The 18,847-nt window shown below is 34.2% G+C and overlaps 2 protein-coding genes across 2 annotated transcripts; one reads left to right on the top strand and one right to left on the bottom strand.

Moving 5' to 3' along the window:
- Position 1: 1 nt before the first annotated feature.
- On the bottom strand, positions 2 to 1,200 carry LOC108983254 (ethylene-responsive transcription factor 4-like). Its single transcript, XM_018954835.2, has one exon. It carries the CDS (start codon positions 1,020 to 1,022, stop codon positions 291 to 293), a length of 732 nt encoding a protein of 243 aa, XP_018810380.1. The 5' UTR covers positions 1,023 to 1,200; the 3' UTR covers positions 2 to 290.
- Positions 1,201 to 12,057: 10,857 nt separating this feature from the next.
- Positions 12,058 to 17,000, top strand: LOC108983248 (MACPF domain-containing protein NSL1-like). Its single transcript, XM_018954828.2, has 7 exons — positions 12,058 to 12,466; positions 12,823 to 13,061; positions 13,323 to 13,527; positions 14,251 to 14,337; positions 14,440 to 14,623; positions 15,256 to 15,422; positions 16,153 to 17,000. Exons 1-7 carry the CDS (start codon positions 12,197 to 12,199, stop codon positions 16,843 to 16,845), a joined length of 1,845 nt encoding a protein of 614 aa, XP_018810373.2. The 5' UTR covers positions 12,058 to 12,196; the 3' UTR covers positions 16,846 to 17,000.
- The last annotated feature ends 1,847 nt before the right edge of the window (positions 17,001 to 18,847 follow it).

Here is an 18,847-nt window from a genome sequence, read left to right as displayed (position 1 = left end):
GTAATGTAACAATTTATCTGTCTTAATTCACTGCGAAAAAAAAAATACTGCAAAAACGAGAGATTACAACTGGGGAAAAAAAGCAGACTCCTGAATAAATTCGAACAACAGCAAGATCGCTGTTGCAAAAAAGGAGATCAGCAACGTATTCACATGCATCTAGCTCTGATTCTTGCTCACGTATTTTTTGATACTTTCCCTAACTTAGAGAGGAAAAGGAAAATAAAACTAAAAATCAACGAAATGAAGAGAAAATAGGTTACTTCCGACTCTTGTTAACGTTGAAAAACTCAGGCGACTTCGGGTGGTGGAGGGAGGTTGAGATCGAGATTGAGGGCTCTCCGAGGCTTGAGATCCTGATGGTTCAAATCAACGACGGACGAGGAGTCGGAGTCGCTCTGGAAACCACGGGCGAAGGCCGCGGCATGGAAATCGTTGGCTGCAGCATGAGCACGATCGAAATTCAGCCTTTGATAGGGCTGAGCCTGAACCATCCCGGCGCGAACGACCGCGTCGAAATAGATCATTTGGTTAGCTGCCGGCATAGCGCCGGTGAAGACTTGGACAGCCGGAACCTGGCGGCAGTGGTGCTGCTGGAAGGGGAACCTTAAGCTGGCAGGGCTGGATGCGCCTCCATGACCGGTAGCGAGGTTGAGATCCAACGGCGAGGAATCGACCATCAGAGCCGGCTCACGGCTCGAGGACTCCACCGTGCTGCTCTGACTCGGACTCTGGTTATGACTAATACTAATGTTCTTTTTGTTATCCACATTATCGGAGCCAAACGGGAAGTTGGTTTTAGCCTTGGCGCCACGGAACTCTCTAGCGGCAGCGTCGTAGGCTCGAGCGGCTTCCTCCGCGGTGTCGAAGGTCCCAAGCCAGACACGGCTCTTTTTGCCTGGGTCTCTGATCTCGGCCGCATATCTTCCCCACGGCCTCTTCCTCACTCCCCTAAAATGCACCTCCTTCCCATTACTGTTTCCGTTACCTTTAACGGCAGCCGCCTTCCCCCTTGGAGCCATATTTTTTTATTCTATTCCAGAAAGAACTGTGAATTACGCAGCAAGAAAGCGAAGAGAAAGAGAGAACGTGCCACTGAAGGGCTGGTGACCCAATTTGTGAAGTGGAGGGCAGCCTGCTTTTATAGAGGTTCAGGTAGGAATCGGCGAGGAATTGAGCAGAGAGAGAGAGAGAAGGCCCAGTCAACGAGGGCATTGACTGAAAATTTGAGGGAGGAAAAACAATTAAAGGCAGCGGGGGCGGCTGCTATGGAGAGCGTGGCGGTGCCTTCTACTTACGCGGCACGTGATTTTTCTTTTTTCTTTTTTTCTTAGAACTATTGAAGTTATCCGTATCCGTATCATGATCATTTATCGAACGGCTGTAAAATCCAGAGTTCTTTGCGTGCGTGGGTCGCGTGAGAGGAGATTTAGGAGCGTATGTGGCAGGAAAGAGGGGGAGGGGGGCAACTGGTAATAGCCGGTTGAACAAGTTGTCGGCATAAGATTCTGCATTCTCGCCGGGAGTGGCTGCTGTTTGGTGGCTTTTCTTCGGAGTCTCTCTCTTTCCAAAAGCCTTTATTTATCGACCCTTTGAATCGCTCGCTTGGACCAACGGGTGTTTATCTCCCCTGCCCACTCATCACTCGACACGCATCCTGTATGCCTTTTACTGACGCGAGCGGCTCCCTACCACGCGCCTCTCCTCTCCTCTCCTCTACTCGCATTTCACCATCCATCTAATATTAAACAATAGATACGCAAGTAAAATTTTAATATCATATCATACATGCTAAACTAAATAACGAGTATGATTATTCATCTAATATATATATATATATATATCTTTATTATATTAAAAAAAAACGTGAGCTAATTGGGGGTGATGGGACCAGTGACAATAAAGCGATTTTCTTTGCAATAAACAAGGCTAACTCACGTATTGTCCCTCGTCCACGCGCGTCTGTCCCTGACCAAGTAAAAAACATTGGAGGAACGAATACGCGAAGGAGCTTTTGTACATTTGCTGATGGTATCGTAAAAGAAAGGAAATATGAAATGGGAAAATTACTAATTGACGAGAATGTTGTTATATGTATTAAGATACTTTCCTTCTCAACTAACATGATATTGTCACACACGCATACATACATGTATATATATATGTACGTATATATTGAGTTTACATCACTTTGATATGATTATGACATTCTTTGTGATATACTATATGATAAAAATAATGATAGGTGGTATATGAGATATTATATTATTTGAGAATTTAAAGTTCTTACTTTTTATAAGGATCTATTGAAGTTCTAATTATATCATTGATTACTCATTTTAGGGCATAGATTATGTAGTTTAGGTTTTCTATTGAGACGTTACATTCTTTATATTATTGAGAAATTTGCATGTGTTAGGAACTGTTTATGACATGTTTCTTCAATATTGTTGGATGGCTTTAATATTGGATGGCTTCAAGAATAAATACATATGGATTGATTTAAATTGACATAATTTTATTTGATATTATAGATCTATTTTATAATAAAAAAATAGTAATACAATATAATATATTACATCAAATCACCTCAAATTATAAATTTAATTTTATAACTAAAGTATTTTCAATTGATTTTTGTTTTCCTTTTCTGCAAATCGATTTGCGATTTGCAAAATAGTAAGATAAACCTTTTTGGCTAAGAAAATAGATAGCTATTGATATCTCTCCAACATTTAAAGTTTTATTATAAGTCTTTTTTCTTGGCAGTAGCCTGTAGGGTTTGTTATGTACCAGAGTTTCAGGATGTATTTAATTTCTTAATTCTTGACCATAAAATTAAAATTATAACTTGGAAAAAAAAAAAAAAAACAGCAATAAATGCTTAATTTGACCTTAGTGCCGAGACATGAGGCCACGGTGGTGTAAAAAGTCATGTATGCCAAAAATTAATGCTGCAGATCATCGGGGCCGCGTGCGTGCATAGTACGTCACTACAAGAAAACTGCTTATTTGTGATTATTTAATTCCAGCGAAATGACTATTTACAGTTAAAATGAGTCTGGTTTGGTCACAAATAACATTTTCATCGCAATTAAACGGCCACAAAATCCCATTTTTCTTGTAGTGCGTACAGTACTCATGTGCTTAATAATACGTGCAATATACGTACATTGACTGAGAGTCGTTGCCGCCCTACGGTCATGCATGTTTCCGTTACGGCAGCTTGCTACGTACTCAATAAAAGATAGTACTTCAATTATTTGTTAGGAATGGAAGTGGAAGTGAGGATCGATCGATGCAGATCATGGTCCTGATCATCTAGTAATTCAATTTGTTGGATAATTATTAATCATGGTTCCTATAATGAAAAATAATGCTACCTATAAACTGGTCAAATTAAGCATAGTCTTAAAGGAACTTCAATTTCTTAGTCGATTATGGAAATTTATTATAATTGAGATATATATATACCCGTGAAGTTGATTCTACAATATTTATTAAATATTTAATATTATTTAAAATTTTTATATAAAATATAATAAATATTATAATATTTATTTCAAATCTTTTATCTATCTTCAATTATGGTCAGTTACAGAAATTATAATTTTTTATTAAAATAAATTTATTTTTATTATAAATAACTCGTTATAAATATTTTTTTTTTATTATTTTTTATTATTAGCGTCTAAACATATATATTTTGATTGGTCTACATGAGCTTCATCATTACTCATATCGCTTTTTAGAAGGTAGGTTCATCGAAGTGCAAGTACATAATCTCACGCAATGGATCGGAGCTACTCAATAACTTAGGAATACTTTTAATGCGCATGCATTGGACAAAATTGGTTTCTACTATAGCTAGTTTTATAAAGTACTTCAATATTTTTTTTTTACGAGTAATATTAAATATAGTCATAGAGTATATAAGTATTGTACAATCGCTTTGAAAAAAAACATAGTTCACTATTAAAAATTATTATTTTTATGTAAATTTTATATTTATATTTTTTAAAGTGATTGTACGACATTTATACACTCACAACTATAATTATTATTTTTCTTTTTTTTATTTGGATCATATAAGCATGTGTAGAATCAAAATAAAAAAAAATAAGAAATTTGCCCACTTGACCCAAAGAGACAGGGAAAACAAAAATAATGTCCGCGTAACAAGATTAATAAAATAAACGCACTCGTCTGGCCTCAGATCATTGTATCATGTTTTGCACCTAACTTTCACTTCAATCATATTCTATAACCATGTTTTTTCCCTCACCTCAATCGTAGCTTGGATTCAATATTTTGTCCCCAATCATAGTCGTGCGAAATGACAATTTAATCATTAAAAAATCATCCATCCTTTATTTTTATAAACATTTTTTGGTTATCAAATACCAAATTAGAGCTGCATTAAACACTTGGGTCTGAGGCCGGATATCCTGACCCGAATCTGAATGGACAGCACTCGTATACACAGTATCACTAGTCAATTATCAACCCCTATCTTTTATTTTATTTTTTTTCAAATCAAGTTAATTCATTAAACTAAAAAAGTGATACACGAGGAGAGGGTGAGATTCTCCAACAATCATCCCAAAAAATAATAGAAAACAATATAAAATAGTGAACGGATCTATTTGAGACTAATTTCTTAATCCCTACAATGTCCAATTATCAACCCCTATCTAGTTCTACCAACATATATATCACAAAAATTTGACAAATAAAATAAAATAAAAATCCAATATATATATATATATATATATATAATCGTTTCTCTCTGATATATGTTTCCCATATAACAAGCAGTACCACATATAATATATCTTAACTATGACCCTACGTACCATATATTCAATGGGGTAACTTATTTCAAAGATTTATGCTGAAAGAAAATCCAAAACATTATTTATATATATATATATATATATATATATATATATATATTCCCTGACGAGGTTTGGTAGGAAAGGACCCCACAAAGTATCCGCGTCGATTGGAATCGATTTAAGTTGACTTTGGAGATCTGTTTCCTACAGTATCCATGCATGCATGAGGTCCAGAAATCCAATAATTACGATAATAATAAAACCTAAAGAGATATATAATCTTAACAACTGATCAGAAACGTGTCACATAATGAATGGAAGAACTCATGATGATGGAGATAGGGAAGCGAGCTAGCTAGCTAGCTAGGGGAGGGGGAGATTTTGACAGGAAGATGTACGTACAGTAGTAGTAAATTAACATGAATCACGTTGGCCGGAGTAACGCAGTACGCGTGTCCTTCCCTTTAGGTGTTGACGATCTGGATCACATGCAATTCTTGTGGACATGAACATATATTATATATATATATATATATATGTATATATGAATGCAAGGCAGTTAGTCACAGCAGTGCAGCCTAATTATCGTTGCCGTCAATTTCAGCTTTTTCATTCTATTAAACTGATTGTGTGTACTATAATATTTAATGTTGATCAGGAAATTAATGTGCATGTATTGTCCATTCCTCATCAGACATGTGGTGGTAGACATTAATCATATATAGCGTTCATACGTACTGTGATCCCATTGCAAAAAAAAGGGGGGACATTTTAGAAGACCGATCCTAGAAATGGAGGAAACCACGTGCAATTCCTGGATGGCATGTTTGGAAGTAGTTGATGTCCGGCGAGGATTCCGTTGTCGTTATAACAGCTTATAACGTCGACACTTTGTCTGTGTAGTACTATTTTTTTTACCCTTTTCTGCGTCTATACATGCAGGATCGTTCGACTTCAAACTATTTGTACGTTTAGATTAGCATTTATATAAGAAAAAATCAGTATTTAATTATGAAAAATTATTTGTAACGAAAATGAGTATTATTTGTGATGAGAATAGATTCATTAATTTTGATAAGAAATACTAATTTTTTTTAATAAAAAATAACAAACAACAAATAAACATATATATTTTTCTCGAACTTTAGTACTACATGAATTAAATATTTGTTGACTATAATATGCATATATATATATAATTTTTAAAAAATAGAGAATTATGAAGACGATTCTAATGACTGATTTGCATCGTTTAGTTTTGATATCTGACTATACAAATTAAAGGGATACAAATTAAAGTAAAAAGAGTGGTACTTTCAAAACTAATAAAATATCGATAAAAAAGCACGATGATATCTCTATATTTTATTTTTTGGATGTATTATGTATTAACTATTATTCGCTTTTACATTTTATATTTATTTATTTTTTTTATAAGATGTGAAGATATTTTTTATAAAATATGTTAATATTTTTCCGTAAGATGTAGAATGAAAAATATTTTTTATTTTTATGGAATGATGTCTGTATTTTGAATGAACGGTACTTGCAGTCTTGCACAGTACTAATATATATTCTTGGCAGTTTCCGAGGCAAACAAATTGAATGTAGGGTGTGAAACCGAGAAAACAAGATGAGGCGAGAGGGATATGATAAGGAAGGGGGAGCTGCATGTACGTACGTTTTTTTTCTTGCAACCGATCGCTGGCTGTAGTCAAAATGCGCATTTTGCATGTTGGTTTATGTTTACTTTATTCTAATGGAGAGCTATTTAGTTAGCGTGTTGACTATCAAGTATCAAGTCATGAGTACTTTAATCTTCATCTTAAGCTTCCTAGGACTTGCTATATATTGGTATCGTATTTTTTTTTTTTTTTTGGCTCGGATTGATTAAGGGTAGGTTTGGAGGTGAGATGATAATTTTGTGTTTTATTTTGAAGTTTAAAATATTATGTTTTAATATTATTATTATTTTAGAATTTGAAAAAAGTGTATTGAGATTTGAAAAAGTTGAATTGTTTATTATATTTTATATGGAGATTTAAAAAATATGTAATGATGAGATGAGATGAAATGAGAATTTTGTGTTTTGTTTTGGTTATCAAACCTGCCCAGTGCTCGTTTGTTTTTAGAGATGAGATGAGATTAAAATTAAAAAATTAATAAAATATTATTAAAATATATTTTTAATTTAATTTTTGTTTTAGATTTGAAAAAATTAAATTTTTTATCTTATTTTATATTAAAAATTAAAAAAATTATAATAATTAAATAAAATGAAATATTTTTTTAAAAACCAACTAGACCTAAACAAAAAAAGAAACTTTGAGTAAACTTTAAGCCCACGTCTTTGACATATTCAAGCCACTAAAAAAATAAAAAAAAAAACATCGGCATTTGGTACCATTAATGTCAATCATGAAGTTTCGGTCCCCAATATATATCATTCAAGAAGAAAATAATTTACACGTAATATTTTTTATAATTTTTTATATAATTTTATTTTAAATAAGAAGTATTTTTATAAAATATTTTATAAAAATAATATTATTTTATAAAAATATTCTTATTTTATAATATTATTATACAATATATTATAATATATATTATGTCTATATCATTACTCCATCCATGGGGCCAAGATCAGGACGTAAGAATAAGCTGCCAATTAGATAGTAATTAGGACTGTTTTGAGGAAATTATTTCAAGCACGTTTTTTTTTTTTTTTTTTATCAAAAAATATATATTTAAGCATGACAGGCCACCAATTAGATAGTAATTAGTACCCTATTTGACTGTTTTGAGGAAATTATTTCAAGCACGTTTTTTTTTTTTTTTTTTATCAAAAAATATATATTTATAGATAACATGACAGGCCACCTATTAAATTAATCAAAACTGCTACAGGTATCTCGGGTTGGAGACATTTCGGGGAATCGGCTGCCACGTAGCAAATATATTAAAAAAAAAACAAAATCAGATGAAAATTCAACCGAATCTGCGTCCAATAAGAAAAACATCTAGCATCGCTCAATAAATCCAGCCGAAGAAAAACTTTTTCTAAGAGAGAGAGTGCCGTCACTCCAGGAAATGGCTTATATTAGTTGAATTCAACTTGGAATTTGATCTTGGAGTCTCCAAATCAGTGAGAACCTCCCAAATTATTATTAATTCAATTAATATGAATCTGTAATGGTGATTTTAATAGTAAATTATCATTCTTTGAGTTTAGTTTTTTTTCCCACTAAATGAGTAAATGTTCCTTCACTCTTAATAGGGGAGTGAATTGTGAGTACTGAACAAGTGGTAGAATTCATAGTACATCAATTTACAGCTTGTGGATTAATCATCCATATGTACCAAGAAAGATTTTTAGAAAGGAAAATGTATTCAAATAAGCTATTAATAATTTTTTAAGTTAAATTTTATAGACAAGAGCTTGACCTCAAATTTATGCAAACTAGACTTCCATTTCTTTTTTGATATATGTTTACATATCAATCTTCTACTTATGAGATGTTAAGAGATATATCTTAGTGGTTAGTGTGTACTTTTTAGACAATGAGAAGACAATAATAGAGAGCAGAAGACCAACGTCTGACTTCACCATAAAACGAGGAAAGAGGGAGTGGCTGTGGGTTCGTGGAGAAGACGAAGGGGTAGGAGGCATTTGTGGGTTTGTGGAGGCGTATGGGGTAGGAAGGTGAGGAAGGCTAAGAAGGAGACCACGAAGGGAGATGAAATTGCAGAATTGGAACACAAAGGAGAATACGAAGTGGAAAACCAGAGCTTGCTCACGTGGCAAAAGATGATGCGAAGACAATGCTACGAAGATGAAGGACTTTGTTTGGAAGATGCGAATAAGCTGAGAAGAAGAAGTTGCGAACTCGAAGCTGCAGAGACGAAAGATTCTGTTTGCCGTTTGGGAGGAAGGCTTCGAAGGATTTTGTATTACTCTGTGGGTAGAGGTAGGGAAGGGAGGGAGAAAGCAAAAACGCAATCATTTGGTGTATATGAAATGCACTGTTTCATTTGTACACGTGGAGGGACGGGTATGTGGGAGTTCCCCTGGCGTGTACAAGTAGAGTTTTTGTAAATTTATAGACAAGAACTTCTGCATGCAAAGCAACCGTTGAATAGGTCTTCATTTTTCCTGGTTGAAGGAAACTAATTTCTTCAAATTAAGTAATTATAAAAAAGACAAGATGGCCAACTAATAACATGACTAGGGGATCATATATATATATATATACTTGGCAATTTTCAAAATGGTTTAGAGTAATTTTCCTCCAACCCAATTTAATTAGAGGAAAATTAGTCAGTTCAATAAATATTATTGATGTCCTACTCACATTCTATCAATATAATATGTCGTACTCTCTATCAAGTACCCTTGCATTAACACTTTTATTTTATTTTATTTTAAAAAAAATAATTTTAAATTAGTTTTTTTTTTTTTTTGAAAAAAAGTAGTAGCAACAATTGATGAGCAATACACAACAACATAGTGAGACAGGAACGAGCTGAGAGTGTAACTTGTGATGTTTTTGCGAAATAAATGTTAAGACTCTATAACACGCAGGCATAATAAATATATAGTCTAATGCAAACCATAGCAAACAAAAAACATAAAAAAATCATTTGTGCATGTCTAGAAGTGCAAGTCTTATGCAGATTATTTGAGAAAAAGTGGGACTGAAACATCTTAAATTTATATCTAACGTTATTCTAAAAATACATCATTATTATAAAAAAAATAAATATTTATGATGATAATAATTATTTATGACGAAATATGTTCATTTTAATAGAAAATAATAATTTTTATAATAAATAACTAGTTATATATAAATAATTTTTTTTTGTAGTGGGCCTTAGACTACTCTCACGTGGCGCACTTGAGACTTTAAACATATCCTTAAATGCATAGCGTAGCGCCGTAGATCTACTTGAGACTTTCTTACAATATGTACTTATTGGCGAGAAGAGGATTAGTTAAAAGAGTTGTGCTACATAGAAGCCTCACATCCTGCACACCCACTTAAAAACATGTGATTTTATTTTTTTATCTTCATATTTCATATTGAATTCAATATGAAATATGAGGATAAAAAAATAAAATCACATGTTTTTAAGTGGGTGTGCAGGATATGGGGTTTATATTTAGAATTAATTCAATATGAAATATGAGGATAAAAAAATAAAATCACATGTTTTTAAGTGGGTGTGCAAGGTGTGAGACTTATATTTAAAATTTTTCTAGTTAAAAATATGAAGTTATGTTCTCTTTTCTTTTCTTTTTTCAGTCGTGGATATTTTAACTACCCACATAGTTTTTGGGTTATAAATGAGGGAAACAATTGAATCATGAGTCGATTTCAGAAGCCACTCTATCTCAGGCCGAGTATCACATGAATATATTGGACCTCAGTGGCCCAATACAATGGCTTTCCATTTGTACTCCAAAAAAGTAACCTTTAGGAATTCATGCATGCATGATTTGCGTAGGATGGTTCAAAGAAAGTCCTTTATATATATGAGTAACGATAATATAGTTATAAGATGTATAAGTCACGTGTATTTTTTTTTTTTTTAAAGATGACGTCTGTGTCATTAAAAAATAATTTTTTTTAATATAAGTCTTATATTTATTCATTTTTTCAAAATAAGTGATATAACTGTAAATATAATTTTTTTATTATATATTATTGAATTATATATATATATATATATATATAGTACTCTTGATCATTAATTATATATTGTGAGAAACTGAAAGTCATTAGCAAACACGTAAAGAACCAAAGCGAGAGGTGCAATTGTCGTCGGACGTGGAAGTCTACCATAAGCTGAATTAACATACTTTGATCAAAGTCATTGGCAAACGCGTAAGGAACCAAAAGTTGGGTATATATTAACTAATTAATGTAACGTGGCGGACACAACACTCAAGAGATAAGAATTTTACCAAAATTAATATATATAAATACAATAATTCTTTACAACTTGAAGAAAAAGTAATGATAATCTTATAACTTCTATTTTAATGTTATTGCTAATTATTGCTATAATTAATGTTATATTCTCTACGGTTGTTCAACCGGACCTTAATTAATCCTAATCGTCTACCCATAAATATCCTTAATAGATGCCTTTTTTCATTCATTAATACTAGAAATGGATGGCCTGATATTTGATTGGAAAATGATATTATTCCGTCTAAGTTTACACTCTTAATTTGACTGTTCACGTATTTTATTTTTAATTTTTAGGGTGAGGTTAGTAAGTCTAAATTCTGTTTGGATGTTAAAAGTATATCAAATTATCTGTAAATAATAGTGAAATAATTTATAAATATTAATAAAATAATAATGAAGTAACCTGAAAACAGTTATACTCCTTAAACATACACTAAGCTCTTTATTTATGTTTTTTGTATGTCCGATTCTTCTTTTTAGTTGGAGAGAAAGGTTTATGCATGGAATGAGTTTTGGTTGATGTCAATTGTTGGTTCATTTTTTCAATGCATTGGCCAACAATTAATCGTATGATCCATCATCCATAGACGGCAGTGTTGATAATTATGCATACATCCATAGCTTGTTAAAATAAAAGGAAAATTAATAAACTTACAGTTAGTCTATAACTATTTTATAATTATACTTAATGAAGAATAATCATGTAAAATTAAAATTATTTTTTAATAAAATTATTTAATAATTTTGGTTGATTTAATATGAGTTGGAAAAATGTTATATGCATATCAATATGAACGACGAAAACTAAAAATAAAAAAAAATAAAAAGATTTTATTTGATTTGATATTATAAGACTCACGTCCCAAAAAAAAAAAAAAGCTTAAAAATGATTTTAATCAATAATGCTAGTAAAATAGTAATAATATCTCTAAAAAAAAATTATTAAATAATTTCAAAATTCGACCGCATAATATCTCTAACATTCATATAATACAATATTATTACAAATTGGATAACGATAACCTGTTTATTATTCATCTTGAAAAACCGAAACGACAAGAGAAAGGAAAGTAGATATAGCACATACCGTGTTGACATGTGTCGAGACAGCTGCCAGCCGACAGCCGCCTCCTAGTCCCAGTCCCAGTCCTTGTTTAGATTAGCTTTGTCCGAAGTCCACCGTTTGAATAAAAAAACCTGTCGCTATCAGTAATAAAGAAATGAAGTAAAAACTAAAAAAAAAAAAAAAAAAAAAACCGCTGTGAAGGCTGAAAACCCCAAGACCACGCCAATGGGTCGTCGTCTTCCTCTTCTTTGTTCAACTAAAACCCTAGAAATTCATCGAGAGGCGCACAACCTCTCCCGTGCAATTGGGCATCAATGGCTCTCAACGGCCCTCGCTTGAACCCCCATTTCGCGGCCGAAAAGGCTGTCGCGGCAATCGGACTTGGCTACGATCTCTGCAACGATATCCGGCTGTCGTCCTGCAAGTCGGGTCCTTCCGGGACGAGGCTGATCGAGCTTGACCATACGGAGACTCGAGACCTCGTGATTCCCGGCGGGCTGCTCGTCCCTCACGTCTCTACCTCCATCAAGTGCGACAAGGGCGAGCGCACCAGGTTTCGCTCCGATGTCGTTTCATTTCATCAGGTACCCTCTTTTCTTTTGTTTTGTTTTCCTAATTTAGAAATTCATATTATTATAGACATCTTTAACAAAAAGATGCTAATAACTTACTTGCTTCATAAATTATGCAGGGTGTTGAGAATTATTATAATATGCTAAGAAAAAAATATATAGAATTTCTCTTACTCAACGAAATCACCTGTTTACTGGATGACTAAGTACTGAAAAACATAGAAAACGAAGGAGCTGAAATCGTCATGCTTTTAAAATTATTATTTATTATTTTCAGCCTTATATCGGGCAGGTTCAATTATTTCAATGGTGTGCGAGGCATTTGTTGCTTTGTCTAAGGTTGGGTATTATCTGCTAATTTATGCCAGATGTCAGAGCAATTTAATCAAGAAATGTCTTTATCCGGCAAAATTCCATCTGGGTTATTCAATGCAATGTTTGATTTCAAGGGGTGCTGGCAGAAGGATGCAGCTGCCACAACGAGTCTTGCATTCGATGGTTGGTTCATAGCTCTATATAACATTGAGCTAGACAGATCCCAGATGACACTATCCAATCACGTCAAGCAAGAAGTGCCTTCTTCATGGGATCCTGCGGCCCTTGCCGAGTAAGATCTTTTATACTGAAAATGCTTGATGTATCAGTGACTCGCAATTTGTTTATTATAAGAACTTTTTGCATTCAAAGGACCAAAGATTCTCAAGTTAACACAAGCTCGAAGAATGAATGGCTTTACTCCGGTAATTTAAGGAAGTCCACTGTGGTCTTTGGCATAATGGTCTCTTTGAGATTACGGTTTTAAACTTCTAATTGGAATGTTTTCCCAAGAATATTTCAATTTATAATGCTTGGTAACATAATTTTTCAGGTTCATTGAAAAATATGGTACTCATGTGGTTGTTGGGGTAAAGATGGGAGGTAAGGATGTAATTAGCGTAAAGCAGTTGGAAAAATCAAATCTTCAGCCCAATGAAGTACAGCAATTGTTAAAGAAATTTGCTGATCAGAGATTTTCTGAAGATGAGAATGAAAGTTTCTTACCAAACACTGCTGAGTTATCGGGAAAACTAAAGGTACATATGATCATGAGGTCAACATCATTACCATATGGTAACTGATAGCATCATCTTTATTGTAAAACTGATTCTAAGATGCATTGCAACGGTGAGTAATAAAAAGAAGCAAGAGAATATTTCCAAAGGATTGGACGTGGTAATGTCTGACTGCTAAGTAAAGCAAAACCACTTAATTTCTAAATTCTAATATTTCCAAGTTTCCAGTCACGGGGTGATGTTTATGCATTTTACATTATCCAGAAATCAATGAGAAAAATACCGTACACTCGAAATGAAAAATCAACTTCTGGAAAAAAAATCCCAAATAAGGTTTCTTAGTTTCTAAAGCATTTTGGACACTTGACTCTTGCCACTCCCACTTATCAAAGAGCAGATTTTACAGCTCCCTGAATTCTCAGAAAATTTCTATTGCACCTATGGCAATGGTCAAATTCTTCAATAAGTTCTTGACTCCTAAGATAGCATAGGGCATTTTTTGTCATCACTTCCCTATCTAATTTCCACAATTGGTTTCCCCCTTTTCTTTGAAGCTAAAAACATGACTTTATGCATCAAATGGGTCTAACATTTATTCCCTCCAAGTTAGATAACTTACTTTATACTCTATGATAATTACAGGCTTCCGTTATATTAAAATTTTAAACCACGGATATGTGAAAGAGGAAGTTGAGAAATAAGGAGAGTCCTTGTTCTGCTTTAATATTTCTATTTATTGTGCAGGAAGAACATTCTATCCCCTTGGACCTCCGTAAAGAAGCTTTTGCTGCCTCTGTTAGGCCACCAGATATCACATACTCAAAGAACGATGTAAGCCTTTCGCTCTCTAATTTAGCCCTGCTTCTTTTATTGACCATGATGGGAAGCAGGCTACGTTAAAAGTGTTTAAGAGATGTATTTATTATTCTGCAGGATATAGTGCGCATCTGTATTCGAAAGGGAGGTGTTGATGTCAATCAAAGTCATAAGCAGTGGCTCTCAACCATATCACAATCTCCTAATGTCATATCAATGTCCTTTGTGCCCATAACCTCACTCTTGAGTGGTGTCCTAGGCAATGGATTCCTAATGCATGCAGTAAATCTCTACCTTAGATGTGAGTATGTAACTCTAGTCTCTGTTTCACGAGAGCACTCTTATCTTCCAATTTTGTAAGATGGAGCAATCGTTATCTCTGAATTTGTTTTCCTGCTTATTGTGCAAACTAAGGGGTTGATACTATTTATATTCGATGGAATAGTATTAAGCTCCATACCCGCAGAAAGAGGTTAATATATTTTTTTTTTAATTTCATATTTAATGGAATATTATTGAACTTACTACTTATGGCACCAAGATAAACAATGCTGGACGCACTGGAGGTGACTCCTAATTCTTTATTTCTCTGGAAAGTTTGTTGTGTGAGCAGGACACTTTTCCACTAGATAGACCCAAAACTTTTTCTCCTATATTGCTAATGCTCTCTGCTTTGTTGGCTGCTGTTCTGAATTCATCTCTTAATTCTCTTGATGCCCATACATCCAACTTGATGGCAGATAGGATTGTTATATGTTATTGCAGTTTTTAGTAGACTATTGCACTTAACATAGCTTTATTATTATTGTTGTTGTTGTTGTTGTTATTATTATTTTGCTTCTGCTATGTTTTGGTCGTAACCTGTGCATGACTCTGAAAGTCTTATATGTGTAGTACCTGTATTGGTCTTCTGATGGTTGATAAATCATGCAGATAAACCCCAAATTGAGGAGCTCCATCAATTTCTAGAATTTCAATTGCCTCGGCAATGGGCTCCAATGTATGGTGATTTACCTCTCACTCTTAGGCACAGAAAACAAGTGTCTCCATCCCTTCAGTTTAGTTTAATGGGCCCCAGGCTTTATGTCAACACCATTCAGGTAATTCCTTCCGTTGCAGCTCATAGAAGTAATAATACGATTAAGCTTAAGTTCTCGAATTTCCCATGATCTCATTATTTGGACTCCTTAGTTTTAGAAAGGACCATTCAGAAACTGTTGTCATACGTGATAGAATACTTGGTCTTGGAGAATGATAACAGTGACCATTTCTCTGAGTTGATAAGTTTATTTGTGTACTTCACAAATCCATCTGAACTGCAAAGGTGCATTTCACTTCTAGCAAGAATTAATGCTTATAGGTTGATTGCTTTTTAATCCATTAGGGATTCAAGACAGCTGCATATTGTTCCCATTTGTGAACAAAATCATATAATGAACTCTTATGCAGCTGCATATTGTTAAGCTTAGGAACAAAATCATATAATGAGCTCTTATGCAGGTGCTGCATGGCTCTTGTCGCTCTGTGTCATGTAAATTGGATCCTTCCTGCCTAAACATAAAAAAATTTTAAACTCGTGACTTAGTTCAGTATGCTATTCTATTTTATCAAAAACTAATTTTGTTTGGGGAAAGCTATTGATCTTACATACAAGAAACCGTACAAAATATTTGCACTATATTTACATACTATTTTCCTCATCAAGGACTGCACGCTGGTCATTTAGACCATTATCGAAACAAATTTATGAATATATTTCTAGTATTCAAGCATGTTGCCATAATAGCAATAAATTGCTAGTCATTCTGGTCAATAAATTTAAATTTGCAGGTCGACTCTGTAAATCGGCCAGTGACAGGGGTCCGTTTATACTTGGAAGGCAAGAAAAGTGACCATCTTGCAATTCATCTTCAGCATCTCTCAACTCTTCCTAAGATTCTCCAACTCTCAGATGACCGCAGCTGTGAGCCCTTTGAGGAACCAGCTGATCGAGCCTACTTTGAACCTGTCAAATGGAGCATATTCTCGCATGTATGCACTGCCCCAGTACAATACAATGGTGCACACATTGATGATTCGGCTTCTATTGTGACAAAGGCCTGGTTTGAAGTTAAGGTTATTGGAATGAGGAAAGTTTTGTTCTTGAGGCTAGGATACTCCATGGTGGCATCTGCAAAAATACGTAGATCAGAATGGGAAGGATCTACAACTTCATCTCGAAAATCAGGATTTATCTCAATGATGATTAGCACAAGATTTAGTGCAGGACTGAATCCACCCGAGAAGCCTGCCAAAGTGGATATGAATTCAGCAGTTTATCCAGGGGGGCCACCTTTACCACCAAGGGCACCAAAAATGTCCATCTTCGTTAATACGAAGGAAATGGTGAGGGGCCCGGAGGACCCACCTGGATATTGGGTGGTCACCGGAGCCAAGCTCTGCGTAGAGGGTGGCAGAATCTCAATCAAAGTGAAATACTCACTGTTGACCATAATGTCAGAGGATTCAATAATGATGATGTGAGTATACCCATTTTCCCCCCCTGCTGTAAATGCCAAATGGATAGTGTACATGTATTTAAATAGGCTCCATTAGTATTATTTTGCCCAAAGCCATTTTGACGTGATAATGTTCTTTATTATTCATTCCAAGGAAACCACCTCTCTTCTTTTGATCAATCTTGCTGGCACAACTTTTTCCTGATGACCCATTGTGTCTTGAAAATATTATCACCTCCATAACAGAAAAATTGAAACCATATGCAGTCTTGTATTTCCATTATTGATGGGTTTACATATGGTTATGAACTCATTGCATGCATAAAACAAAACACGAAAAAAGCACCACCTTCTTGCAATTTTGTAAGGTTGGTTAGCAAACAAAGATTGGCAAATATCTTATTCCCAAACTTTCTAACTAAAAAAATCCCTGAGGTAAATATAAATTATTAAAGTTTCCACTCCATGTACAAAGGAGATCATCTATTTAGATTTGTCCCATTTCGATTGAGAAACCATTTTAACTCATCTCATCTCATCATTACAACTTTATTAAATTCTCACACAAAATACAATAAATAATATAATTTTTTCAAATCTCAAAACAATAATAATATTAAAAAATAATATTTTAATAATATTTTATTTAACTTTTAACTTTTATCTAAAACCATCTCATCTCATTTCACTATTCAAACGGGGGCTTCAATATTACTAACAAGTTCTAAATTTGAAAGGAAAATTATTTAACTTGTGAAGCCAACCGTTCAAACATATTTTGGAACACTAATAAAACAGTCATCAAGATTCATGAAGCGCTAAAAGAAAACATTCATACATTGGCGTTTGATGTTGTCGTTCGTGTCTGATCCAGAATGTAATATGTTTCACCCTGGGCACGCTTTCATTTTTAGTTTATTTTTAAGCGTGGCTGAGAGACTTGCGTGGACTGGAATGTTATTGTATTGTTTATCACTACTAGTGTAACGTCTATATAATTATAATGATACACACGGTTTGGTAGGTTGCCAAAACCATCTTTTCTTTTCATTATCTTTCATGGTATCGTGAGCCAATCTAGCTTACGCTTTAAAGATCCTGCTTCCGCTTTTCTAAACATGGTTGAGTCTGGTTTCTCCTCCTCATTCCATTTTGCTTTTCCGAATCCAACGCAACTTATCTCTATCAAACTTGATGAGACAAACTATCTTGCGTGGACTGCCCAGTTTAAACCTATTCTCAAGAGTCACAATCTACTTGGCTTTATTGATGGTTCTAACCTCTGCCCTGCTGTGTTTGTTGATGATAATGCTGCCAAAAATGAGTCCGTAAATCCTGCCTACACCAGTTGGCAGAGTCGTGACCAACTTTTGCTAAGTTGGATCATCTCCTCTATTTCTCCTGCACTAGTGGCTTCCCTCTATGGTTTGGACTCTTCATTTTTGGCATGGCAGTCTCTTGTTGCTTGTTTTGCTTCTCAATCAAAATTCCGCATCTCCCATTTGAAACGTCAGCTACAGAATCTCCAACAAGGTTTTTTGACTTGTGCTTCGTATCTGGCTGAAGCCAAATTCTTAGCGGATCAATTATCTGCTGTTGGCAAACCAGTCGATGATGACGATCTCATATCCTTTATTATTGGGGGTCTTAATCCTACTTTTACACAATTTATTACCTCTTACTCCTTCCACACTCGGGAAGCTTCTATGTCATTTTTTTATTTCAGGTCTGAACTGTTGAATCATGAAATAATTCTGAACCGTCATGCTCCACTAAATCTTGTGCCAAAAACATCCTCCTTTGCTTTATTCACCAATCGACCAAAGTTTCAGCCTGTGAAACGTAAACTCCAATTTTCTGGGTTTTCAAACACCGACGCTACAAAGCTAGACTTTTCTCTTAAACCTGCCCCCTCAATATCTACCAAGGACGTTCGTCCTGTTTCCAACTCTGGTGGCCGTTCCCCTTGCCAGATTTGCAAAGGCAATAATCATCAGGCGTTGGATTGTTTTCGACCAATGGATTTT

Source organism: Juglans regia, chromosome 4 (genome assembly GCF_001411555.2).
Source record: "Juglans regia cultivar Chandler chromosome 4, Walnut 2.0, whole genome shotgun sequence".
In the NCBI taxonomy this organism is placed as follows: Eukaryota; Viridiplantae; Streptophyta; class Magnoliopsida; order Fagales; family Juglandaceae; genus Juglans; species Juglans regia.
This window is presented reverse-complemented; position numbering and strand designations above follow the sequence as displayed.

Excerpts from the sequence above, each read along its gene's own strand:
- LOC108983248 (XM_018954828.2), top strand. The coding sequence starts at position 12,197 with ATGGCTCTCAACGGCCCTCGCTTGAACCCCCATTTCGCGGCCGAAAAG. Across the intron at positions 13,062-13,322 it reads GATCCTGCGGCCCTTGCCGA|GTTCATTGAAAAATATGGTA; the intron begins GTAAGATCTTTT and ends ATAATTTTTCAG. Across the intron at positions 14,338-14,439 it reads TCACATACTCAAAGAACGAT|GATATAGTGCGCATCTGTAT; the intron begins GTAAGCCTTTCG and ends ATTATTCTGCAG.
- LOC108983254 (XM_018954835.2), bottom strand. The coding sequence starts at position 1,022 with ATGGCTCCAAGGGGGAAGGCGGCTGCCGTTAAAGGTAACGGAAACAGT.